Source organism: Sciurus carolinensis, chromosome 1 (genome assembly GCF_902686445.1).
Source record: "Sciurus carolinensis chromosome 1, mSciCar1.2, whole genome shotgun sequence".
NCBI lineage: Eukaryota > Metazoa > Chordata > Mammalia > Rodentia > Sciuridae > Sciurus > Sciurus carolinensis.
The window spans coordinates 185,779,615-185,805,767 of record NC_062213.1 but is presented as its reverse complement, the minus strand read 5'-3'; the positions used below and the strand labels follow the sequence as shown (position 1 = coordinate 185,805,767).

Below are 26,153 nucleotides of genomic sequence, written 5' to 3'. Positions count from 1 at the left end.
AATAAAATGGAAAGGGCTCATGGTGTAGCTCAGTGGTTGAGTGCCTCAGGGTTCAGTCCCCACTGCCACAAGAAATGTCTGTCTGTATATAGAGAGAGGGAGAGATTGATCTTGCTTTCCTATTCTTTTTGTATGTAGACTGTTGCCTTGTGGGATCTGAGAAATCTGAAACTTAAGTTGCATTCCTTTGAATCACATAAGGATGAAATATTCCAGGTAATAGAAGCTATTGCTACTTAGTTTTATTTTGTTGTTGTTGTTGTTAAAGGAAAACTTTGGTGTGTAAGTGGGCACATTTGTGTTTATCCATTACTAAAAATAATAGTAATATTCCATATACATATGCTGTTCTCTGTGGGAATTGGGATTGTTTTTCCTTTGTTGTTCTTTTTCAAACTGCTCATTGGCCACCTATATATATATTTTTGGGGGGGTTTTAGGAAAACTAGGAGCCTGGCATGGTGGTATATGCCTGTAATCCTAGCAACTTGGGGGAGTGAGGTAGGAGGAGCACAAGTTTAAGGCAGCATGGGCAACTTAGTGAGACCCTGTCTCAAAATTAATAAATAAAATGGAGTGGGGGTATAGTTCAGTGGTAGAGCACCCTTGGGTTTAATCCCCAGAACTGAAAGAGGCAGGAGAAAGACCCAGTGCCTCCAGCTTTATTCCAGACTCTGAACTTCTCTTCCCTTGTTTCTAGTCCTTCATTCTTTATAGCTTGCCACATCTTTTGGTTTCTCCGTACAAATGTGAACTACTGGTACCATGTTGTTTTTTGTTTTGTTTTGTTTTAAATCAGATTAAGCCCCTTTCTTAATCTGCAAAGCCATTGGACTTAATTCAAGAAGTAATCCCAACTACTTGGGAGACTGAGATGGGAGGATTGAAAAATTTGAGGCCAGCCTCAGCAGTTTAGTGAGGCCCTTTCTCAAAAAGGGACTGAGGATATAGCTCAGTGGTAAGAGCACCAGTGGATTTAATCCCCAGTGCCTAAAAAATAAGATTGTTGTTGCACTGTGTTCAAAGCTTTTGGTAAAGCACTATGAGGAAGGAATATGTTTACAGGTATAGTTACATAGTTTTAGTTAAATTGTAGGGCTAAAAATTTCATAGTGAAGAAAGGCCTGTTTTGAAATTATAATAGTAAAATATTGTTGAGGACCTCAGTCAGATTAGGTCTAATGGATAAAGGTGACATCTTAATTGGGTTTTAGGTGAGACATGAGGCATAGTTCTGTACACCTAGTCTCTTATTTTCTACTGCAGCCTACTCCAAAGAATGTTGTGTCTTTGCCTTCTTTGTTCTTTGCTTAAAATGATATTCTTGCATGAAGATTATCCAAATTCTTTCCTTACAGTAATGTCGTCTTCTCTATACCATGAGCCAGCACCTTTCTTACCAACCAGTAACAATTTGTGATTGTTGCATGTATGTAGTTAAATTTTATCTTAACTCTTAAGATCATTATGAGGAATTTTTGTTGTTGTCATCAGCCTTATTTATATGTACCACAAAGTTCTATATAGTACTTAAGAAAATAATTTTCTATGTATGTCATCTGTTATTTTAGTACTTAGGTAAGAAGTGGGTTACATTGACTAGAGGCCAGAATTAAATACTAAGAATAGGAGCTGGGGTTGTTGCTCAGTGGTGGAGCACTTGCCTAGTATGTGTGAGGCACTGGGTTTGATCCTCAGCACCACATACAAATAAATAAATACAATAAAGATATTGTGTTTATCTCCACCAAAAAAAAAAAAAAAAAAAGAATAGATAATGTAGTAGCATAGGCCTGTAATCCCAGTGACTCAGGAGGCTGAAACAGGAGGATCAAAAGTTCCAGGCCAGCCTCAACAATTTAGTGAGAACTCTCAGCAACTGAGCAAGACCCTCTCTCACAAAGGGCTGGTTATGTGGCTCAGTGATAAAGTATCCCTGAATTCAACCCCTGGTACCAAAAAAGAAATAATAAGATGTGATCTTCAAAAATATAACATGAAATGGAAGAGAAACTGGTATCTTAGGTCTTGTAATGGGTTATTTTAATAAAAGAAATTATCAGTTTTAATTATAGTGTCTATAATATTTCAATTCTTTTTTATTTACAAAGTTTTTAAGTTGATAATTATAGCCTTAGGGTTTTTGGGGGCGGTTTTTTGTTTTGGTTCTAATTCATTGATTTTCTGTTTCCTTCATTCTTATGTATAGGTTCAGTGGTCACCTCACAATGAGACTATTTTGGCTTCTAGTGGTACTGATCGCAGACTGAATGTCTGGGATTTAAGGTATTAGTTACTCTCTCTGTGAAGTTATATTTACACTTTCTGAAGGTAGTCACTCGGAGTAAAATCTGTTTTTGACTTTTAAAATTATCTTTTCTAGTAAAATTGGAGAAGAACAATCCCCAGAAGATGCAGAAGATGGCCCACCAGAGTTATTGGTATGTTACAACCATTAAGCAATATTGAAATAGTCTGTGACTTCTTTTAATAGTCTGTAATTTAATGTCCTGTCTCTGCATTTCATCTTTTTCTTCCCTCTTATAGTTTATTCATGGTGGTCACACTGCCAAGATATCTGATTTCTCCTGGAATCCCAATGAACCTTGGGTGATTTGTTCTGTATCAGAAGACAATATCATGCAAGTGTGGCAGATGGTGAGTGGTCTTTTATTTTGGAGAAGTTAGATAAATGAGACAGCATTATTTTCATATTTTATACTTCATAATTGCAGCTGCCATCTTTGTGCAGTTTACTCCCAGTGTGATGTTAGTGATTATATGCACGTTGTCTTTTTTTTTTTTTTTTTTTTTTTTTTTTTTTTTAACTATTCTTTACCTTTGTCTGATTGTTCTACTGGTTGTTTTAAACTCAGCTAAATAAACTCAGCTCACTTCTCCATAGTTCCCTTTAGTCCCCTTTTCTCCTGAATCCTTTTATCTGACTAATAACCATGTCTTCTTCAGCTAACCAGACTTAAATTCTAAGTCCTCATCTGCTCACCTCTCAGTCAAGTCTACTTAACAGATTTCATATTGTCTATCTCATCAGTGCCTCTCCCATCTGTCTTCTTACAAATACAGATACATATGCCCAGAGGAGGTATATCACAGCTTGAGATACTACTATGATTTCTCTGAAACTCGTCTAGACTGTAAAAATAGCCCAATTTTAGGCAGTCACCCTTTGAAATTTCAGAGCATTTAATTAATTAATTAATTTTTTTCTTTTTTTTTTTTTTTGCGGTGCTGGGGATTGAACCTAGGGCCTTGTGCTTACAAGGCAAGCACTCTACTGACTGAGCTATCTCCCCAGCCCCAGAGCATTTAATTTAATAAAAATAACTTATGTACAAAAGGCCCTGGGCTTAGTCCCTAGCACTCAGTGGTAAAAAAGAAAAAAAAAAACAAAAAACTGATGTTTGGGGTGTAGATCAGTGGTACAACATATGCTTAAGATGAGTAAAGCCCTGAATTCAATCCCCAGCACAAAAACAAATGACATTTGGGTGCAGTGGCACACACCTGTAATCCCAGCTTCTTGGGATGCTCAGGCAGGAGGATTGCAACTTTGAGGACAGCCTAAGCAAGACCTTGTCTCAAAATTTAAAAAGTAAGTAAAAAGAGCAGGGACTATAGCTCTGTGGTAAAGAACTCCTGGGTTTAATCCCCAGTACCACAAAGAATAAAAATAACTACTGAATAGTGGTATAAGAAATCGTCACATTCTTGCTGGGCATATTACACATGTATAGTCCCAGCAATTGGGGAGACTGGGGCAGGAGGATCACAATTTGGAGATCAGCCTGGGCGATTTAATGAGATCCTTTCTCTATTTTATTTTTTGGTATGGGGATTGAAGCCAGGAGCACGTTACCACTGAGCCACACTCCCCACCCTTCCTTTATATTTTAAGACAGGGCCTCGCTAAGTTGCTGTAGCTGGTCTTGAACTTTTGATCCTCCTGCCTTAGCCTCCAAAATTGCTAGAATTAAAGACATGCGCCACCACGCCTGGCTGAGATCCTTTTTCAAAAAATAAAGATTCTGGGATGGGATATAGCTCAGTTGGTACAGTGCTTGCCTCACAAGCACAAGGCCCTGGGTTCAATCCCCTGCACCGCAAAAAAATGGAGAGAAAAAAAAAAAAATGAAGACGCTGATAGAGCCCTCCTAAGTTTAATCTCCCCACCTCTCTAGGGGGAAAAAATTTTGTTCTGGATAGGTAGTGATGATGGTTATACAACATTTTAAGTGTTCTTCATGCCAATGAACTGTACAAATAAAATACCTAAGATGATTAATTTTATAATGTATTTTTACCATGATTTTTATTAGTATTCTTTTAAGGATAGTATGGTAAGTGAAAGCAATTCAGAGAATCTTCTGGTGTCTCTAGGTAGATGTAGAGATAGGAAGAAACTCTAGAGGAAAGTTTTTGCTGTGTTTTTGTTTTTCTTTTTCTTTTTCTTTTTTTCCTTTTTTTTTTTTTTTTTTTTTTTTTTGATGGAGGGTTGCTGGGGATCGAACTCAGGGCCCTACCGACTGAGCTATGCCCCCATCCTCTAGATGAAAGTTTTTTATTCAACCATGAGAAAGAATATTTTAGTCAGAACTTGCTTAAAATGGGATAGTAATAAAGTGTTTATGGTATTTGAATTAACAAATTATACTACTTTGTACTTGTGAATATTGTGTATCAAAAAGAAGTAAGGCTAAATAGGAAAAAAGCAGATTGAAGAACCACATGATAATATCCTTCATACAATATTTTGTGTATCCAGTTTTATGTTTAATTACATATCATTATAGCTACCCCCTCCATATCTGTGAGTTAAACCAGCCATGGATTCAAAATGTTTTTTAAAAGTTATATATGTACTGAATAGGTATAGACTTTTTTCCTTGTCATTATTCCCTAAATAACATCATCTAACCTATTTGCATAGCCTTTATATAAAGAACTATAATCTAGAGGTGACTTAAGATCCACAGGCAGATGTGCATAGGTTATAGCAAATACTTTGCCCTTTTATATAAATGACTTAAGCATCCAGATATTTTGGCAACCTGGCAAGGGGTGGCTGTTGTTCTGGAAGCAATACTCCTCAGATACCAAGAGACAACTCTGTTAAGGAGGCTGTTTCCCCTGGGTGTGGTAGTACCCAACTGTAATTTTTAGCAGCTCCAAAGACTGAGGCAGGCTGAAGTTTAAGGCCAGCCTCAGCAACCTAGCAAGGCCCTATCTCAATTAAAAATGATTGGGGATGTAGCTCAGTGGTAACGACCCTCCCAGGTTCAATCTGAGCATTCCACCCTTCCCCTTCCCCCACCCCCCCAAAAAAAAGACTGCCAAAATGTGTTCAGTATGTTGAGTTAGGCAGTGCTTTTTTTTTTTTTTTTTTTCTAGATTGTATTTTTTACAATAAGGACGTTTTAAATGTATCACTGAAATCTAGCTTAATCTCTTTGTAATATATTCATTGAAAATTAATATAAAAACTTAAAGAGTTCTTATGGGAAAGTGGAATGGGTTGCCTTGGGTAGGTTGTCATTTGAAGGTGTATTGGTAGTAGTTGTGGAAATGTTTAAGCGATTGAGCTACATCTCCTCTAAGAAGTTCTAGGATGTTACTTTAAAATTGTGATGTAATACAAAGTAAATATTTTATCTTTGTCCCACTTCTTAGCACAGTTTCTAAGAAATGCTTGGAACATCCAAAGTGAGGTAGCAAACTGATAAGTAAAAGTGGGACTGTGGCAACAGATCAGTGGTAAAGTTCTAGCTAGCCTATTATGCATGAGGCCCTGGGTTCCATCCCCAACACTGGGGGCAAAAATAACAAATTTTGAGTTCTGTGAATCATTCCAGCAAATTATCAAATGATGTATGTGGGCAGCATACCATACTGTCTTCTTAATTGAGTCTTGCAGGCTGAACCTTAAACCTGTTGAGTGATACTAACCTTGGATAATTAGTATTAGAATAAGATTGAGTTTTTGTCCACTCAATGTCAGGAGAAAAGACAGCATATTTTGTGTTAGAAATGGTATATATTCCTTTTCTCTGCAATCACAAGATTTTGAAGATAAGACTATCCTATCCTCTGCAGCACCAAGCCTAGCAATTTGTGCATAGTATGCTAAGAGCAATACATTTTGCCAAGTGAAAGTTGCTTCTGTATTTAAAATTATGCCTCTGGCAATATCAACAGTTTTAGGTAAGAGCAGTATTTTTAAAATATAAATTAAGATTTGTAACAAGATCTTTTTAGGTGAATTTTTTTTTATTTGTCTACAAGTTATAAGTCAGTGGTTTTTGTTATACTCAAGAGTTGTGCACCCATCACCACAACCAATTTTATAACATTTTCATCAACCCCCCCCCAAAAAAAATCCCTATGCCCATAAGCCATCACTTCCTATATTTCCATAGTCCCCCCCCCACACACACACACACACACAAACTGCCTTAAGCCTTAGTCAGCCACCAATCCATTTACTGTATGAATTAGGCTGTTTGGTACATAATATAAATGGGGTTATACAAAGTGAGTGGCTTCTTTTTTATTGTCAAATAATAATCTGTTTTAAAGATACATCACATATCCATTCATCATTTGGTGGACACTTGGCTTGCATTTACTTTTGCTATTAAAAATACCTGATTACAGGACTCAAGAACATTGTTTATCAAGGCAGGCAGTAATCAAACTTTATTTTTGTGAGACTGTCCTAATCCAGGAACCTGTGACCAGCTGCCTATTTTATAGGAATGCAGCTATACCCACTTTATTTTTAGTTGTAGTTGTACGTGATAACTTTATTTTATTTATATATTCTTTTATGAGGTGCTGAGGATCAAACCCAATGCTTCACACATGGAAGGCAACCAGTGTACTACTGAGCCACAACCTGAGCCCCATGCCCACTCTTGAGTGATGCCCATTACAGATTTCTCCAGGGCCACAGTTATCCATCAATGTCAGAGTCAAATTAGAACAGCAACTATATGGTCCATAAGTCTAAAATTTTATTATTGACTACCTAACCTAATGTATTATGGAAATCTTGATTTGAAATAATAGTCTTCATGTTTACTAAATATCCTTTTTTTTCTTGTTTTTGAGCAGGCAGAGAACATCTATAATGATGAAGATCCTGAAGGAAGTGTGGATCCTGAAGGACAAGGATCCTAGATGTCTGCACTTGTGATTTTTAGACTCCCCTTTTTCCCCTCTCAACCCTGAGATCGATTTAACACTGGTTTTGAGATACAGACTTTGTTCAGCTATCCCTCTATTATAGCTACCACCACCGATTGCTATTAGCCCAAATAGTGGGTGTTTTCTAAATATTAACTGGGGTACTTTATTCAGCAAAGCCAGACTTATTTAAATTTTCTTCAGGAATTTTCTAGTAACAAACCCAGGTCTAAAGTAGATACAGAAAGGGGAATATTACGTGTGGTTATTTTTCTTCTTAAGCTGTATCCCCAAGTTTTCAGACTCATTTAAGTAAAAGCTAGAACGAGTAAGGAATAGAGCCAAGTGAGGTAGGTGTCTGAGCCATGAAGTATAAATACAGCAAGATGTCATTTTTATTCAGGAATTAGGGGAGATTCAAGTCATGTAGATTCCTACTCTAAAATCTTCACACCTGACTTTGCAGGATGCACATTTTCCTATGTAGACCAGTCTCCTCTTGATTTCTACAGTTAACTCAAAAGTACATGTTCTTCCTTCCCCATATATTTTTGCTTGTTAGTGTATTTCTTGAGCTGTTTTCATATTATTCCTTTCCTTTCTGTGAAATGGTTTTTGTTCTTTTGGTTTTGTTTTGTTTTTGTTTTTTTGTTTTTTAAACTTGGGACCACCAAGTTGTAAAGATGTATGTTTTTACCTGACAGTTGTACCACGGGTATACTGTCAAGTTGAGAAGAGTGAATTGATAGCTTGTATGTTTTTAAAATTAAATTAATCCTTGATAAGAGTTGCTTTTTTTTTTTAGGAGTTGGTCCTTGACCACTAGTTTGATACCATCTGCATTTTGGGTGACCTGTTTCACCAGCAGGCCTGTTACTCTCCATGACTAACTGTGTAAGTGCTTATAATGGAATAAATTGCTTTTCTACATAGCCCCATGCCAATGGGTTTTATTTAGTTTATAACATCAATCAAACACTAGTCCCTGGATATCAAGAGTAGAATTAAATATAATAGGCCAGATCTATAGAAAAGAGCTTTACTCCTAGGGAAAAGTGCAAGACAACACACAGAACTAGAGATAATACAGACTAATCTGTGATAAAATGACATCTTTTTGAAGTCTAACCCTAGAGAACAACACAGGCTTTTTAAAAAATTTTTCAAAGGCAGTGTGGTTTAAGGCAGAATTTAAATTTGGGAAAGGTGCTTAAGGCTTTTCTCACAGGGTTGAATCTGCTTAGTATGTTTTTCACTGGAGCTTGTACTTAGTGGTTAGAAACAACAGGTTCTAAAATCCTTTATCACCAAATGCCATGACCAGATAACATGTCTGATTCTTTCCAGTCATTTCGTTTTGACTGAGTAGACCTAAAAACACTTAAGGTCTTTGGGAAAATCTGAATTCTTAATACCATGAAGTTCAAATCTGGATTGGTTCCTTTTCTCCAAGTCAGTCATTTCAGAATATAGTGAAAATTATTTTGATACAATTTTAAGAGTATACCATGTATGTATAGCCCTTAAGAAAAAGTAAACTTTGTAAGAGGATTCATTTAAAATCTAATACTCATGGCACAAAAGAATTCTAATTGTAAACCCATATAAGGAAAATCAGTTGCCTTTTTGACGCCAGTTTTGTCCCAAACATGTTTTTGGTTTGGGTAAACATATAAGGCAAAATACATTTTTCACAATACTGCAAGATGTGTCCATACATTCATCCTTTACTCAGTGTGCATGTTAGGGTTGCTGGAAGAAAAAAGGCTTTTTCCATTCCTTGGTGCATTGAGATCAGTATCAGCAGCCTACAATATAGGATCCAGCTAAGAGTTGACTGGTGTTCTGCTTCTAGCCACCCTTAAAATCTTTTTACCCAGGTCAGCCAATGTTTGTAATTTCCACGGAATGAATTGCTTGCCAAGTTCTGGTACTCTCTCGTCGGTTTGGGAAGAAGTGTGTCAAAAGGGTATTTAGTGATCCTTTGCTAAGAAGGTTTTTTTGTTGTTTCTGGATTACAGATTTGGCCATACATTTCTAAACAGCCCCTGTAAGGTTGAGGAAAAGAAGAAGAATAAGTTTTATACTTTCTACAACTTGAAATACTACCATTAGGAAAAAAAAAAAAATTGAACTTCCAAAGTTAATAAAGATTATATTGGGGAATATAATTTACATATAATCAGCAATGACTTTACCCTAGCAAATATTTAGAAGCCTCATATTTGCAAAACAGTGAATGGTTACCTATGTGATGGTGATGTTAAAATTTTGCTCAGGATAACTTCGCACAAGTATTACCTTTTTTTTTTTCTTCCGAGTCCTGGGATTGAATCCAGAGGGGCTTTCACCACTGAGGCACATCCCCAGCCTTATTTTGAGACAGGGCCTTATTACATTGCTGAGACTGGCCTTGAACTTGGAATCCTCCTGCCTCAGGCTCCTGAGCCACTGGGATTACAGGCGTATACCACTGCACCTGGCTACTTTCATTTCTTTAGAAATGAGCATTGTTGGGCTGGGGATATAGCTCAGTTGGTAGAGTGCTTGCCTCGTATGCATGAGGCCCTGAGTGCAATCCCGAGTATCACCCAAAAAAAAAAAAAAAAGGCATTTTCTTTTTCTCCAATCCACACAAAGGTATTTGACGGATTATTGTCCCCAATTTGGAGGTTATGATAATCCAACAATAAGCATAATAAATTATATCTAGATAAGACACAGTAGAAGAAAATCCTAGAAAGTAGGAAGAGCAATAGTTACTTATAAATTTGTATCCAAAATGCAAGTTTAAGTAGGCAATAAAGGAAAAAATGTGTAGGCATTGATATAGAATGTATTTTTAACTTCTTTGGGAATCTTTTGCACTACTGGGGATGGAACCCAAGCCTCACACATTCTACAGAGTTGGTCTGCCACTGAGCTACATTCCAAGTCCTATCCTTAGTTTTTGGTTTTTTGTTTTGTTTTGTTTTTGATGGTGCTGGGGATCAAAACCAGGACCCTTGTGCATGCTAGGCATAGCACTGTACCACTGAGTCTTTAGTTTCTTTATAAAGAATGAGGACATATTGTAAAACAAGAGGAGTCCTGAATAATTCATTGCTCAGAAAGATACCTTTGGTTTTGCTAAGCCCTGAAAGTTAAGTCTGTGAAATACAGCTTTATGACTGTTCCTTAATAACTTAGCCCTCTTGTTGGCCACCTTTGCCATGGTCTGAATTTGATAGCACAACTGCCTTCTCTTTTATACCAAGGAAACTGAACAGCAGGTGTGGTTGGGTAGGGTAAGGAACTGAGAATACTTAGAGCCTAGATGTTTTATCTGTTTACAGATTTCCTGGTGGTAATTAGGTCATATTAGGGGTTGGGAGAGAAAAAAAAAAAAAAAAAGACAATAATTAGTATTGTTAGAAGAGCAGAAACAATGTAAACACCACTCTATTACCCACAAAGATCACCTTGAGACTCTGACTCGATTCCACCTGCCTGAGAACTGGGCGCATCAGCCTGTTCCAGGCTCTTGGGAAGCATAGCCCTTTAAAAAGAGAGAGCTATTTTCCATCTGTTCCTGGATAAGTACAATTTGAAAATCATTTCCCAAATTACTTTTTGTTTTCTACTGTTAGGTGAAATTTTTTCTGAGCATTCCCCCTCCCCTCAACCACTGTTAGATGAGATTTGGGTGGCAGCAAAAACTGACTTATAAGTTGAGAGCTCTTCAGCAAGACTGATCCTTAGCTGCTCCATCTCTTTGTTCTTCTGTTGCTGGAGTTGCACCCCACTTCTTAACTGCCTCTGTCGTTCTTCCATTTCTTCCATCTGTTCCTGCATGAAATGGCCAAGAATATTTCTAATGAGCCAAACAAAAATTTGATGTTACCCACCATAGTTTATAAAGCACTTGCTTGTACATTGTTTAATCTTTGTAGCAGTACTGAGACTTGTATTGTCTCGATAAACTGGTTAGCCAACTGAAGATCAAATAGGTTGTGCCTTGACACCTTTTGAAAATGGTGGCCTGACTGGGTGTGGAAGCACAGGCCTATAATCCCCAGCTTCTCCGGAGGTGAGGCAGAAGGATTACAAATTCAAGGCCCCAACAGTTGCTGACATTCTTAAAAGTTTTTTCCTCTAACTACTTTTACTTTGGAACCTACTAAGGTTTATTTTTAACTTTGTAAAGGCTTGGAGGACATTAAGAATTTATCTGTACTTCCTTCATAAATTGTTTACCAGACTTCAGGTTTTAAAGATTATTTCAATACTAAAACCAGATTCAAAACTTGTACAAGGAAAAAAATGTGTGTTTTCTTTTTCTTTTTTTTAAAATGTAGTGCTGAGACCAGACACTGTGGCACATACCTGTAAATCCCAGCGGTTTGGGAGGCTAAGGTAGGAGGATCACAAGTTCAGAGTCAGCCTCAGCAATTTAACAAGGTTCTAAGCAACTTAGTGTGAGACCTTTTGTCTCAAAATAAAAAAAGGGTAGTTCTGGGGATCAAACTTAGGTCCTTATGCAGGCTAGGTAAGTGCTATACCTCTTTGCTACATTTCCAGCCTTGTTCAAAAGTTTTAAGTTGGGCCAGCTGTGGTGGCACATCCCTGTAATGTAGCCACTCAGGAAGATCCCAAATTTAAGGTCAGCCTGAGAACTTAGCAAGACTCTATCTAAAAGTTTTTTTGTTTTTGTGTTTTCTTGCTTGCTTGGTTTTGAATTAAGAAAAAGTGGGAGTTGGGGGATCTAGCTCAGAGTAAAGCATCCCTGAATTCAATCCTGAGTAATGGAAAAGTTCTGAGTTGGAAAACAACGTGATGCTATGCCTAGGAGGAGTCCCTTGAGCCCCCAAGATAAGTGTCCACTTCCCTTTCTGCCAAGACAGTCTGAGGTGAATTCTATAAATTGTCCCTGCCTCAGATTAATGCCTGGAAAGGCAGTAAGGAAGATGTCAACAATTAAGTCTTTGGCTCAGCTGATAGCTGGCTTAGAACCTTAAAGCCCTGGGTGGAAGAGAGGGTATTGACATGGAAAGGTGTATTGTAAAAGGGGCAGACTTTGAAGAATACTAAATAGGAATCCAGTTGGAGTACATGCTATTATTAGAAGGATCTAAATAAAATGTTCTGAGTCAGCCTTGACAGTATACCTATGGTACATTAATCTTATGACTTTGCTGAATCTCATCTTTTGTCAGCACTGTCAAAAGGCTATTGCCTGGGCACCACACAGAAAGATGCTGCCTTATCAACCAAAAGCATCATCTGAAGGGATCTATTTTTACACTGTTGCCCTAATTTCCCGTGCCTCATTACCTAGCAAATCAGTATTGATGAGACACCCAAGTATGTGGTTGGGAAAGCAGTCTGCTCTATCAGAGATAAGCTCAGCTCTGACAGACTGGAACAGCCTCACTGAAATGAATTCATACAGTGGCAGTGAGGACTGTCTCCAGTTTCAGTCCTATGTAGTATGCTGCCAGATTAAAAATTGTTCTAGCTGGGCCCGATAGCGCACACCTGTAATCCAAGTGATGGGAGGCTGAGGCAGAAGGATGCAAGTTCAAGGCCAGCCACAGCAAATTGGCAAGAGATCATGTCCCAGAATTAAATAAAAAATGTGTCTCATTCCATTTTCTTTAGGGGCATTCAGACCCTCTAGTTTGAACCTACATTACTTTTGGGGGTGGGGTCTAAGTTGCTGGCACTGGGCTTGGCCTTGTGATCCTCCTGCCTTGGCCTCTGACATAGCTGGGATTACAGGTGTGTACTACCATTTCCTGTATTTAGTACTCATTCCATAAGAACATTTTTCTGTCATCTCAAACTGACAGGGAAGTCACTAAATATATATGGTTGAGTATTTGAAATATAGCTAGTCTAAGTTGAGCTATGCCATGGATGTAAATAAAATACATGGCAGATACCTAAGAAAACAGTAAAATGTTTATGTTAAAGTATACTTTTATGCTGGATTAATTTTTTTGGGGGGGGGATACTGGGGATTGAACCCAAGGGCATTTAACCATTGAGTTACTGAGTTGTAGCCCCAGGCCCCCCACTTTAAAAAATATTTTTTAGTTGTAGATGGACACAATACCTTTTTCTATGTGGTCCTCAGGACCCAACCCAGGGACCCACACATGCTGGTGCTAGGCAAGCACTCTAAGCACTCTACCACTGAGCTACATCCCCAGCCCTTTTTTAAGTCTTGATGAGTTGCTTAGGACCTCACTAAGTTGCTCAGGCTGGCTTTGAGCTCATGGTTCTCTTGGTTGCTTCAGCCTCTGGAGCCACTGGGATTACAGGTATGTGCCACTTCACCCTTCACCCACCTTTTTTTTTTTTTTTAAGTTTGAGCCGGCATTTTCACACTAAGTTGCTGAGACTTGTCTCGAACTTCTGTCCTGCCTCGATCTCCTAAGTTGCTGGGATTGCAGGTGTGTGCCAAGTGACACCTATAGTTTACGTCAGTTAAGTTGGTAACGCTTTACCTGGAAACTCAGATCTTAGTGCCTTTGCTCCTTGCTACTTTTCACCAAGACAGCCTGACTTGTTCTCTGCCTTCACCCCTACCTACACTCTAGGACCAGTATATGCCTTCTGTAGTGGCCCCAACATCAAATCTGACAACAAAAGTTATACTTTTGTTGGCAGTATTCTTAAGTTTCTACTTAGGTACTACTTAGGCTAAAGATAGAAAAGATACATTCTCTACCTCAGGAGAAGGGGCATGACTAGAACAATGGTAATATAGTAATAGGTGCTTTGGAAACACCATCTGTTGCACAATAGGAATTACTAGGGAAAACTTCACAGGAAGAATAAGACATGGGCTTAAAGAATGAGTACGAATTAGGTAACAAATAGGCCGAGGCAGGAGGATTGCAAGTTTGATGTCAGCCTCACAAGTTGGCAAGACCCTGTCTCAAAATTGAAAAAAATAAACAAATAAATAAAAGCCAGGGTATATAGCCCAGTGATATAGTACTTCTGTGTTTAATCCCATGTACCAGCAAAAAAAAAAAGACAATGAAGAGGTCAGTGTGCCAGCATGGAATTGTGGGAAATGTGTCACTGGAACTGCAGGTAATTTGGGGATAGCTAAAGCACAAGGTGGCTGTGAGGGCAAAAGAAAAGGTGGCTTTTAGCATCTGCTCCCTTACATTGCCTTTTTTTTTTTTCGTAACCCATATGTAACTCAATTGGACTCCTGTAACCCAATTGGAGCAACTTAGTGAGGTCCTAATAGGTTCCTGGTTCTTACCACATCTAGTGCCCTATATATGTCTGTTGTTGTGAAATATGCCAATAGTAAACATTCCATATTAAAACAGTGACAGTATATAAATTAAAAACTTAGGACTAGAGTTTTGGCTCAGTGGTAGAGCACTTGCCTGGCATGTGTGAGACTGTGGGTTCAATCCTCAGCACCACATATAAATAAATAAAAGATCCACTGGCAATTAAAAAATTTTTTAAAAATACAAAACTTTGACATCATTCTCAGTGAACTTCCCATCCCACCTACTGCAAGCCATCACCAAATCCTACCAATTTTACCTCAGAAATCTCCATGTTCTCTCCCTCTTAAGATCTAAGTGGTCTTTCCAGGCTCTCATCCTATCATCCAAACCGCTACCTCAAAAGTGCACACAAGAGCTTTACAAATATTAACTTATTAGCTCATTCCTTGCAACCCTGTGGTTTGATAGATTAATCCCATTTGATGTGTAAGGGTGCTGAACCACAAAGGTGAAGCGTCATTTCCCAGTTAGTATGTGGTTGAGCCAGGAGTTGCTATTTGCTTAGGATTCATACTCCTGCAACTCCATTTTTGTGCCTTCATGGATGGCAAGCTCATTCCCAGGAGGGGGCCGAACAAGTGCCCTTGATATTTTTCAATTAGAGGAACTCCACTTTTACCTATTGTGTATACCAGAATTCCAAATAAAATTTGGGTGCTGATGGAGTAGCTCAAATGATGAGTGCTTGCCTTGTAAAATTCTGTTTTAGAAAAGGTCTGCCTTCAGAGACCTTTTTACAGTCAGGTCCCAATCTACCTCTCCAGCCTCATGCCTGCTTCTTAATTTCTTTGTGATTCAGCCACACTGAGCTCACCTCCCAAAATAAAGTGTCTTTTTGCATCTCTTTGCTTTTGTATGAACTGTTCCCTCAGTTGAGAATACCTTTCCCTACCTGCTCAGTGAATTCTTAAAGGCTCAGCTCCAGCCCCCTGTAGTACCTGTGTGTGGACTTGGGCCAGATTGTTCAGGGTTACACCCTTGCTGCATCACTCCCAAGCTAAATAACCCTGGACAATTGGACTTAATGTCCCCTTCATTTTCTAATTTTTCAAATACTTCATACCTCCCTCATAGAGGTGTAAGGACTAAATGAATGATTGGCTATTAATAATCTGTAAAATTTCTCCTTGTTTCTCCACACAGGAGTAAGCTATACCTGTTGTCAATGATACAGTGCTTCATTCCTAGAACAGTTACACTGTTGATCACACTGAAGTGTATTATTTCAAGAAGACTTCCACTTTTTTTTTTTCTCCTGGTACTGGGGATGAAACTGAGAGGCACTTTTACCACTGAGCTAAATTCCCAGTTCTTTTTTTTTTTTATTTTGAGATGGTCTCATTGCCCAGGCTGGCCTTGAATTTGCCATCCTGCTTCAGCCTCCCAAGTTGTTGGAATTACAGGAAAGTGCTACCAAGACTTTCACATTTTAACAGGAAACATCTTAAAATCAACAATGCTTAGGTTTTATGAAATTTATTCATTTTATCTGGTATCCCTCATCAACTGCAAATTCTTGGAGGGCAGGAACTCCCCCCTCACCTACTACTAGTCTTATCACTATTTGCCAACATTATAGCTCACTGATTTAGGAGACATTTAGAAACCCTTGAGTGGATGATGAAGGCAGTGAAAAAGGCAAACTGATTCTCAGAGTACAATCTAAAAATTAAGGAGGTACCCTTGAAGAATAATCACATAAAAAAAAGAAAACTTTAGTCAAATACACTTTAGGAAGCCATTTCAGAAAGAATTAGGGCCTTTCAAACCCTGATTTTTTTTTAATTTTATTTATGTATATGTGGTGCTGAGAATCGAACCCAGTGCCTCACACATGCTAGGCAGGTGCTTTACCATTGAGCCACAACCCCAGCCCCCTCAACCCCTGATTTCTATTTAACATGGTACAAGTGATAGAAGAAACATCAAGGTTGTGTTTCATTTAACTATCCTTGGAAAGCTGAACAGATCACGAGATAAAACAAACCCCATAAAGTGTTGGAAATCACTGGGGAAAATAACTTTGTAACTGGTACTGTGTCAAATAACTAATGCAGAGAATTCCTATTTTATGGCACCACCATCCTTAAGTTATCCTTGCCTGAAATTTCAGCCCCCTCTGACTTCTCATCAAATCACTATGTTTATTATTCTACAAGTGTAGAATTTATTTATTTATTGTCTATTTTTAATTTTTTTAAAATACTTTTATTTTATTTATTTTTACACGGTGCTGAGGATAGAACCCAGTGCCTCACAAGTGCCGGGCAAGCACTCTACCACTGAGCTACACCTTGAGCCCCTTATATTTTATTTTGAGACAATGTCTCACTAAGTTGCTAAGGGCCTGGCTAAGCAACTTGGCGATCCTCCTGCCTCAGCCACCAAAGTCACTGGGATAATGGGCATGTGCTATGGCACCTGGTTACAATTGTTCTTGAAATCTCCCCCCACCTCCAGTTTATTCCCACCACCATTGAGTATAATCTCTCACCTATAATAGCTTAATTAGCCTCCTTTACCTTAGGTCTGGCCCATTTTACACAGTGCCACCAATACTTTCTAAAAGTAGAGAACTATCCATGTTACTCCTGATTAAAAATCTTTAATTAAAAAATACTTTTAATTATGTAACTGGCTACTGAATAAAATTCAAACGATTAGTTTTGGTTTCAAAGTCCTATGTACCAGCAACTTGGGAGGCTGAGACAGGAGGATGGCAAGTTTGAGGTGTGTCTCAAAATTTAAAAAAAGGAGTGTGGATGTATGTAACTTGGTGGTAAAGCACCTGTGGGTTCAATCCCTAGTACCATAAAATTTTTTTTAAATAAACTTGAAGGTGCTCTACCTCAACATACCTTCACGGTTCAACTTTGGCATTTTTTCATCTTTTACCTACAGCCAAAATACTAATTATATTGGATATTTAGGGTTAGATAAAATGTTAAAACTGCCAGGCTCAGTGTTTTATTCCTGTAATCCCAGTGACTCACAAGGATGAAGTAGGAAGATCACAAGTTTGAGGCCAACAACTTAGCAAGAGTGTCTCAGAAAAGGACTGGGGATATGGCTTAGTGGTAAAGTGCCCTTAAGTTCAATCCCCAGTTATCCCCCGCCTCCAGAAAGTGTGTATGTATATATATTTACCTATATATGTTAAAACTACTTTCACCTATTTCTTTTAATATAGTTACTAAAAATTTTAAAATACATGTGATTTGCATTATATTTCCATGGGCAGCACAAGTCTAAATTATTCTTACACTTCAATTCCTAGCTCAAATTCCACCTTTTTCCATGATGTGTTCTCTGATTTAAACCCATGGCTAAAAATAATCTATCCCATAGCCCTCTTACTTGTAAGCACATCTCTTATATCACATTACTTTTTACCCTGAGTTACAATTATTAACAGAATGTCTACTTGAGTTTAGTTGTTAAGGACAGTACTTAGGCTGAATAATTGCTCTTTCACTAGGATTGTGAACCAATTAAAAAAAAAAGTGGGTGTTGGGTAAGTGAGGGTATTATTCAGCTGGGTGCTGTGGTGCACACCTGTAATCCCAGCAACTGGGGAGACTGAGGCAGAAGGATTGCAAGTTTGAGGTGAGCTCCAGCAACTTAGTGAAACCCCATCTCAAACAAAAATAAATAGGACTGGGGGGCTCTGGGGAGATAGCTCAGTTGGTAGAGTGCTTGCCTTGCAAGCCCAAGGCCCTGGGTTCGATCCCCAGCACCCAAAAAAAAAAAAAAAAAAAAAAAAAATAGGACTGGGGATGTAGCTCAATGGTAAATCACTCCTGGGTTCAATCTCCAGTGCCCAACCCCCAAAAAGAAAGGAATACACCCAATGCGTAACCAAACCCCACTGTTTTCATAACATAAACCTTGACAAAATAAGTGAATGCAGCCATTTTTAACAGGGGACATGTTCCCTCAAAGGTACATGTTCCCTCAATATCTCCAGGTGGTGTTTGGCTTTGGTTTGGCAGTCTGAGGGTTGAACCCAGGACCTCACACATAGGCAGGTGTTCTGCCACTGAAATGTATCATAGCCCTTTTCATTTATTTTGAGACAGGGGCTGGCCTGGAACATGAGTTTCTCTTTCCTCAGCCTCCAGAATCACCGGAACTGTAGGCATATGCCACCATACCTGGCATGATTTTTAAGTTTTCCCAAAGCAGTGCATATTTCAGAAGACAAAAATACTGCTCTGACTAGAAAATTTAGATTACTGGTATAATGAAATTTGATGTAATGTTATTTTATGTAAACAATATAATAAAATGTCATTAAATATGAAAAAAATACTGCACTGAAAGACCCTGTACAGCCAGCTGCATAAGCACATGCCTATAGGGCAGGGGAATCACAAGTTCAAGGCCATCTGCAGCAATTTAGCAAGACCTTATCTCAAAGTTAACAGAAAGGACTGGGGGCTATTTCTTCCTCTGTAGCTAGCCCACCTTCTCATTCTTGAGACAGCCCATATTCTCCCTAGAATGTGTCCTCTGTTTTCCTAAATAAACCTAAGTTGTGTGTGTTGGTGCATGCCTATAATTCTAGCAACTCAGGAGGAGGAGGCAGGAGGATAATGAGTTTGAGGCCAGCCTCAGCAATTTAATGAGGCCTTAAGCAACTTAGCGAGACCATATCTCAAAATAAAAAGGGCTGGAGATACAGTTGAGTGGTAAAGCACCCCAACCCCTGAGTTCAATCCCCAGTACCAAAAAAACTTTTTTTTATTAAAAAAAAAAAAACCTCTTGTTTATGTCTATGGTGGGGGGGGGTTAGAAAAAAGGAAAAATAAAGAAATGGGAGGGTCTGGGGTTGTGGCTCAGTTGATAAGAGTGCTTGCCTGGCGTGTGTGAGGCACTGGGTTCAATTCTCAACACCACATATAAATAAAATAAAGTTCCATTGACAATTTTTTTAAAACATTTTTAAAAAGAACTGGGGGGGCTGGAGATACAGCTCAGTCGGTAGAGTGCTTGCCTTGCAAGCACAAGGCCCTGGGTTCGATCCCCAGCCCCGCAAAAAAAAAAAAAAAAAAAAAAAAACTGGGAATGTACCTCAGGAGTAAAGCATCCCTGCTTGAAAAAAGCCCCACACAGCTGGACACAGTTGCACATCCCTATAATCCCAGCTACTTGGGAAGATGAGGCAGGTGGATGCCAAATTAGAGGCCAGCTTGCCTGGGCAATTTAGGAAGACCTCGCCCCCCCAAAATAAATTAAAGCCCCACAATAAAGTCTCATAGTGCTCAGCAACACCTTACTCAACACTTACCTGATATGTCCTGAGCCCTGAGTAGTAGAGAATACAGAGGCAAGTTAAACACAGCCCCTACCTTCTGAAAGCCCAAAGTCTATGGGAGAGGCAGACGTAATTGTTTGTTCACTTAGTATTTATACTCCACTGTTCTAAAAAGGGATTAGAACTAGCTCATGCTTAATCAGAAATAACTTGAATACAGGGGAGATGGTGACATGCACAAAAAAGGAAAACGAGGAATAGAGATTTGTAGGTTTCATCCCAGTCTAAAGACAGGACAACTTTAAGGTGGAGATTGGATGGGTGGGACTTGAGGGTGCAGGAAAGGGATGAATTAATTCTCTCTGGCCTCCTTCCCTCCAGCTCTCCACATACCCAATAGTGATACACTCACTATTCAGTTAGAATTAGAAAAAGGTAACTAGGAAGGAACACTTAAATACTTGGGGTTGGGGTAGTTCAAACACAGCCTCACTTTCCTCATCTAAAAGATGAGAATACTGTAGTATTAATGTAAAAACCAAATGAGATAGTTGGCATCAAAGTGCTGTGTGAACTAAAAGTGCAAGTAATTTCAGCTTCTAACAGACCTGACTGAGGTGAATGAAGAACAGAGTCAAGATGTGAGTGAACGACCCCAGAGGCTGCATTGTTCTTCCAACACCAGATAGTATCCTCCAAGCCTAAAGACATTAGATTCTGACCACCCTCTCCTTCCCCAGTTACAAGACCTCACTTCCTTCCACAGCCAGTGGGCCTACCCTGTACTGCTGCACTTCTTCATCTCGTTTTTGCCTCACAAGAGTGATCTGGTCCTCCAGGTTCCTGTTTTGCAGCTGGAGCTGCCGGGCCTCTGCTTGCAGGGGTCTCAAAGCCTCCTTCATCTCCTGGATCTCAGCCTGGGTTTTCTGCAGAGCTTTGGTCCCTGCTTCTTTCCTCTCCAGGAGCCGGAGCAGCTGAGGTTCATATTCCTCCTCCAGGCCCTGACGGTTCTCTGCCATGAGATTTTCAAACTGGGCAGACAGCCGCCGACTCTCCTGGAGAAAGTGCCCATCCCTCTGGCTTGGGGGTGCTTCTAGTTGTTGCCTTAACTGCTCCTTCTGCTTCTGATAGGTATCCCGGAGTTGTGCCAGTTCCTCTGAGAGCTGGGCTGCCCGAGTAGTCAGCACTTCCCGGAAATCGGCAAACTGAGCCACATCCTGCTGGCGGCACTCTAGCTGGTACTGGTAGGCCACACATTCCTTGGTCACCTTGAACAACTTCTGTTTGACCAGCCTGATCTCCTCCCTTAGCCCATCCCTCTCCAGCTCTGCCTGGGCATGTAGCTTGTAGGCAGCCAGGATGTCCTGATGGACTTGCTGTACCTCCTGTAGAGCTGGTTCACGAAGCAACACAAGCTCATGGATGAGTTGATCCCGTTCCTCTTCCAGCTGGGCCACTGCTTGCACACACTGCTGGAAACGGCCCTCTAACAGTTCCAGGTCTGCCATGCTCAGGTTCTCCTCTGTACTGGGGCTTGGCCCTGCTCTGAGGCTCTCCTCAGGGCAAGAATTCTCCTCTTTTGCCACCATCTCTCCATCACAAACAATCTGCCCTTGGCTTGGGCTCTTTGCTGGCTCCACAGGCTGCTCCCCAAACTGTACCTCATCTGGCTTCACAGTCTCCTCTCGACTTGCAAGCTCTTCAACATAGAGTGCCTCCTCTGGCTGCCTGGTCTCCTCGATATACAGTGTTTCCTCTGGCTTCTCCGTCTCTTCCACATAGAGTGGTGTCTCTTCAAAGTCTCCTGTGTCACCAAGGTAAAGAATGTCTTCTAGGTTCACGGTTCCCTCCAAAGATAGTGTAACTTCTGGGTTCAAGGTCTCAGGCTCATTCCAGGATTCAGGGTTCTTTTCTTGAAGAGAAGAATTGGCCTCTGCTCTTGTTTCCCTACAAAAGAAATGATTTAAAGTGAAAGGTTTGCCACAATGGTAGGATGATTCATGACAGAACCATCAGTCACAGGTCAAGTTTTTAAAAATGTTTTTATTAGTGCATTATAATTATTCATAATAGTGTGATTCATTTTATTTCACACAAGCATGAAATAAAATTTGCTCCATTTCAGTCCCCAGTGCTTCCTCTTTCCCTTCCCTCTTCCCTTTATTCCCCTTTCTCTACTCTACTGGTCTTCTATTTATTGGTTTTTTTTAGTTGGTGCTTTGTAAATATACGTAAAGGTGGAATTCACTGTGGTACATTCATATATGTACAGGAGAAGACAGGAAAAAATGAAGATCAGAGCCAAAATTAATGAAATTGAGAATAAAAAAAAAAAAAGATCAATTCAACTAAGAGTTGGTTCTTTGAAAAGATAAAAGTCACTTGTCTGCTCCCTTCCCTCTATTGATCTCCCCCTCCACACACACAGTCCTTTGTTTCAATCCCCTGAAAGCAACCCCACAAAGTCACTGTCTCATCTCTGTTTACATAACTTCAAGGACAGGAAACTCACATCTGAGCCTCTACGATGATTGATACTAAGATTGATAAATCCCTTGCCAAACTAACCTAGAGAGAGAGAACACCCAAACCAACAAATTAGAGAAATATCACTACAGACACTTCTGTAATCCAGAAGATCATTAGAAATTATTTTGAAATTTATACTCCAATAAATTGGAACATCTAGAAGACATTGATAAATTTCTAAACACAATATGAGCGGCCCAAATTGAATCAGGAAGATATAGAAAACCTAAACAGATCAATATCAAACGATATTGAAGCAGCAATTAAAAGTCTTCCAACAAAGAAAAAGCCCAGGACCAGATAGATTCTCAGCTGAGATCTATCAGACTTTTAAAGAACTAACACCAGTCTTCCTCAAAGACTCATGAAATAAAAAACAAGGGAACAATCCTAAATATAATCTATGAAGCCAGTATAACCCAAGTATCAAAACCAGACAAAGTCACATCAAGGAAAGAAAACTAAAGACCATATTCCTGATGAACATAGAAGCTAAAGATCTAGACTGCAGCAAGTTCTCAGCTCTAGGCTTCCTTTCCTCTATTGATCTACCCCCTCCACACACACAGTCCGTTGTTTTGATCCCCTGAAAGCAACCCCACAAAGTCACTGTTTCATCTCTGTTTACATAACTTCGAGGACAGGAAACTCACACCTGAGCCTCTACTATGTACTCCATAGAAAAAAATTCTAATGTTGAAGTAGAAACTTTTTTCTTGCAACACTTGCCTGCTGGACTTGACTGTCTCTTTAAAATCAGAAAATTCTGCTTTTCCGTGTATGTTCTTTGAACACTTAAAGAAAACTAAGAGGCTAAGGGTATAACTCAATGGTCAAGCAATGTACTTAGCATGTGCAAAGCCCCATGGGTTCAATCCCTAACACCAAAAAAAAAAAAAAAAAAAAAAAAGATAACTTACGTTTCAATTACTCCATACATGCCAGAGTTTCCAGTGCCCTCCTCATTTGAATCAATTCCTTCTGTCCAGGCTCCATACTGTCACTGTCCCTTGGGGATGAGTATTAAAAGCAGTAGGTGTGGCCAGAGATGGTGGCACACACCTGTGATCCCAGAAGTTTGGGAGTTCCCAGCCAACCTCAGCAACTTAGTGAGGCCCTAAGCAACTAAGCAAGACCCTGTCTCTAAATAAAATGTTTTAAAAAGGGCTGGGAATGAGGCTCAGTGGTTGAGTGCCCCTGGGTTCAATCCTCCCGCCCCCCCTACACACACACAAAAAAAAACACAGGTCCCTGGATACTAGAATCCTATTGAGGCAGCCAAGATTTTCTTAGCATATAGGGCAGCTCCATCACATTCTCCGCCCCCTCCCACCTCTGGTAATGGGGATTGAGCCCAGGAGTGTTTAACCACAGAGCTACATCCCCAGCCCTTTTTACTTTGAGACAGGATCTTGCTAAGTTGCTGATCCTGGCCTTGCATTTGCAATCCTCCTGCCTCAGCTGCTCTACTTGCTGGAGTTACAGGCATGTGCCACCACGCCCAGCTGTACCAACCTTCTAATGGGCTTCTTCCTTCTCCTCACCCACCATATTTTCTACAGGGCCACAGTTAGCTTGCTACACCCTAATGTTGCTCCACTTCACAATTTCATGTGGCTTCAACTTACCTTTTTTAGCCTCAGCTCACATTACTCCTGCAACCCACCCCATGCCTGACAACCCAGAACATGTGTTAACTTTTCACACTTCCCACTCTGAGCCCACAATGACTGAGGGATCCAATGGCTGAGAAATGCATCTTTCCAAACACCACCTGCCTAGAGAACAGCCCTGTACTATGCAGAAAGGTCAAGCTCTTGTCACCAGTAAGACACATCTGCTCAGTCAGCTAGGCCCACTCTGCTACTCTACAGAGACCCCACTTTCCCAGCCAGTGACCTTCCCATCATGCTCCTGCTGAGCCCTCCACCTTGGAATGATTTAACCACATTCAAGGTACTATTCTAAGCACTTTACACGAATACTTGGTTATAGAACATTCCTCTATTATCCCTATTGTATAGATAGATGAGGAAGCTGAAGCACAAAGAGAGTGAAGAACTCACTGGAGTTTCCACAACTCATACAAGTGGCAGACAGGCCTAGAGAAGGCCACAGTACTTACCACTCTTTGCCTCTGTGAGGTCTGGAAGAAGTAACTATGGTATGGCATATATAATAGAGCTTGGCACATAGTGGCCAAAAAACCTGTTTCTTAGAGCTAGGGAGTAGCTCAGAGATAGAGTGCTTGCCTAGCATGCATTGAGGCCCTGGGTTGAATTCCCAGAAAAGAAAAAAAAGGAAAAGAAAGAAGGCAGGTTTTTATTAACAAATTTCTAGTCATCTTTCAAGACTGAAACTCATATGTCCCAAACAAGAACCCCCTAGGTCCTCAAAACACCCTGAATGCGGCTCATCTTGTACTCAGTTCTTTGCATTACAGAAGTGCATACGTCTGTCTCACTGACAGTGAATTTCCCAAGAACAGTTATATTCTCCTTCCCGGGTGGGGTCCTTAAAAGGAAGGCACAAGGAAATGACTGACCTTCAAGGAGGAAACTTACCCAAGGTCAACTGGCAAAGCTGGAGTAGAACCCAGGCTTCCTGACTCCCAGACCATGCTGTCACCCCACCCACGGTACCAGATGTTGTCCTCACACAGTTGCCTCTCTCTACCCAGCTGAGAAAGAAGCACATTATGGGAGACTAAGGGGAGAGGGATTGAGTTTGGTCGGGGCCCCTGACCTCAGACTTCCTTGAGCCCAGGCAACCGGCTTCTGCCACTCTGCCCCTGTTCCCAGAGGACTCCAGCAGTTCCCTAACACTGTCCATCAGGGATTTGGCTGGAAGTGTGTGTGTGTTACACTATGCAGGCAAGATTACGCCTGTCTGACTCTGGGTGCACCTACATGCATACACAGCAGTACAGGTGATTTTATATGTAAGAGTGTGATCCACATGAGGGATGGGACAGTGGAGGGATGTCAAGAGGTATGTATTTGCACCTCCACCTTCTTGGTATACTGAGAAGTCCCAGGGCTACAGTCTGATGGGGCAAAAATACTCCACACTCACTCCCTTGGCCACAGGTCCCTTTCCCCTAACCAGTAGTAAGCTGACAGTCTGGACAGAGTAGCAGCTGTCCCTCCTGGTCCCTGCCCAGCCAGAACCCTCCTGCTACTCTAGGGCAAGTAGACCCTCCCCACCCCCATCCCAAGATAGACAGGAGAGAACAAGCTGCCCGAACAGACTCTTTAACTTCAAGTTGGCAAATGCCCAACCTTGCACCAAGTGGCTTCACGGAGCGAATTCACAACTGGTTACCCCAGTTGACATTTGGAGTGAGGAATGACAGAAAACGAGTATTGTCTTTGGACAGATGGACCAAGTTGATTTTGAGCAGATTATAGTCTGATAGGGTTAATTCTCACACGCCCTTGGGAGGGGGAGGGGGATTATAAAAAGCCACTGATCAAGGAAGGTGCCAGGACCCCAGGCCAGGGCTCCCCTTCTCCCTTCGATGGGTGGCTCCGCCCCGCGCCCCACCCTGGCTGGATCACTAGCTCCAGCCTGGTGAAGGGGCAGCGGATGGGGGAAGGGAATACGTCCAACACCCCCTCCCCAAAGGGGAGGCGACGCAAGCCCTGGACTGTCCTACCTCGCGGCCTGGGCGGCGCCGTCCCCGCCGCGCCGGAGCTCCGGACTGGCCATGGCTGCGCGACCCCGGGCTCGGCGGGCGCGTTATTAATAGCCGGCCCCGCCGGCCGCTGCTCCGGCACCCGCGCCCGCCGCACTGCCAGCTGCAGCCGACACCGGATCCCGGCCGGCCCCGGGCCGGGCGCGCCCACTTGGCCCGAGCG

The 26,153-nt window shown here is 40.7% G+C and overlaps 2 protein-coding genes across 4 annotated transcripts in view; one reads left to right on the top strand and one right to left on the bottom strand.

The window, feature by feature from the left end:
- The window catches only part of Rbbp4 (RB binding protein 4, chromatin remodeling factor), a 19,350-nt gene extending 11,209 nt beyond the window's left edge, over positions 1-8,141 (top strand). For both annotated transcript variants that reach the window (XM_047545018.1, XM_047545027.1), the window contains exons 8-12: positions 139-216; positions 2,210-2,286; positions 2,384-2,441; positions 2,548-2,658; positions 7,132-8,141. In XM_047545018.1, coding sequence (XP_047400974.1) covers positions 139-216; positions 2,210-2,286; positions 2,384-2,441; positions 2,548-2,658; positions 7,132-7,197 — 390 coding nt within the window. In that variant the 3' untranslated portion in view covers positions 7,198-8,141. The remainder of the gene's footprint in view (positions 1-138; positions 217-2,209; positions 2,287-2,383; positions 2,442-2,547; positions 2,659-7,131) is intronic.
- Positions 6,577-26,153, bottom strand: Sync (syncoilin, intermediate filament protein). Of its 2 annotated transcripts, XM_047544993.1 has the most exons (5): positions 25,952-26,152; positions 20,544-21,711; positions 10,907-11,031; positions 10,665-10,741; positions 6,577-9,251 (listed from the first exon to the last, which is right to left on the bottom strand). In XM_047544993.1, the coding sequence occupies exons 1-5, from the start codon at positions 26,002-26,004 to the stop codon at positions 9,241-9,243; spliced, it is 1,434 nt and encodes a 477-aa protein (XP_047400949.1). In that variant the 5' UTR covers positions 26,005-26,152; the 3' UTR covers positions 6,577-9,240. The 2 variants fall into 2 exon arrangements, with proteins under 2 accessions (XP_047400949.1, XP_047400960.1); XM_047545004.1 differs by lacking the exon at positions 10,665-10,741 and having other exon boundaries at positions 25,952-26,153.

Bases quoted from the DNA above. Each gene is read 5' to 3' on its own strand.
- Sync (XM_047544993.1), bottom strand. From the start codon at position 26,004: ATGGCCAGTCCGGAGCTCCGGCGCGGCGGGGACGGCGCCGCCCAGGCC. The intron at 21,712-25,951 runs GTAGGACAGTCC...TTTCTTTTGTAG, and splicing joins GGCGCCGCCCAGGCCGCGAG to GGAAACAAGAGCAGAGGCCA. The intron at 10,742-10,906 runs GTCAGTTTTTGC...CTCTTTTTAAAG, and splicing joins GAAGAGCTCTCAACTTATAA to GGCTATGCTTCCCAAGAGCC.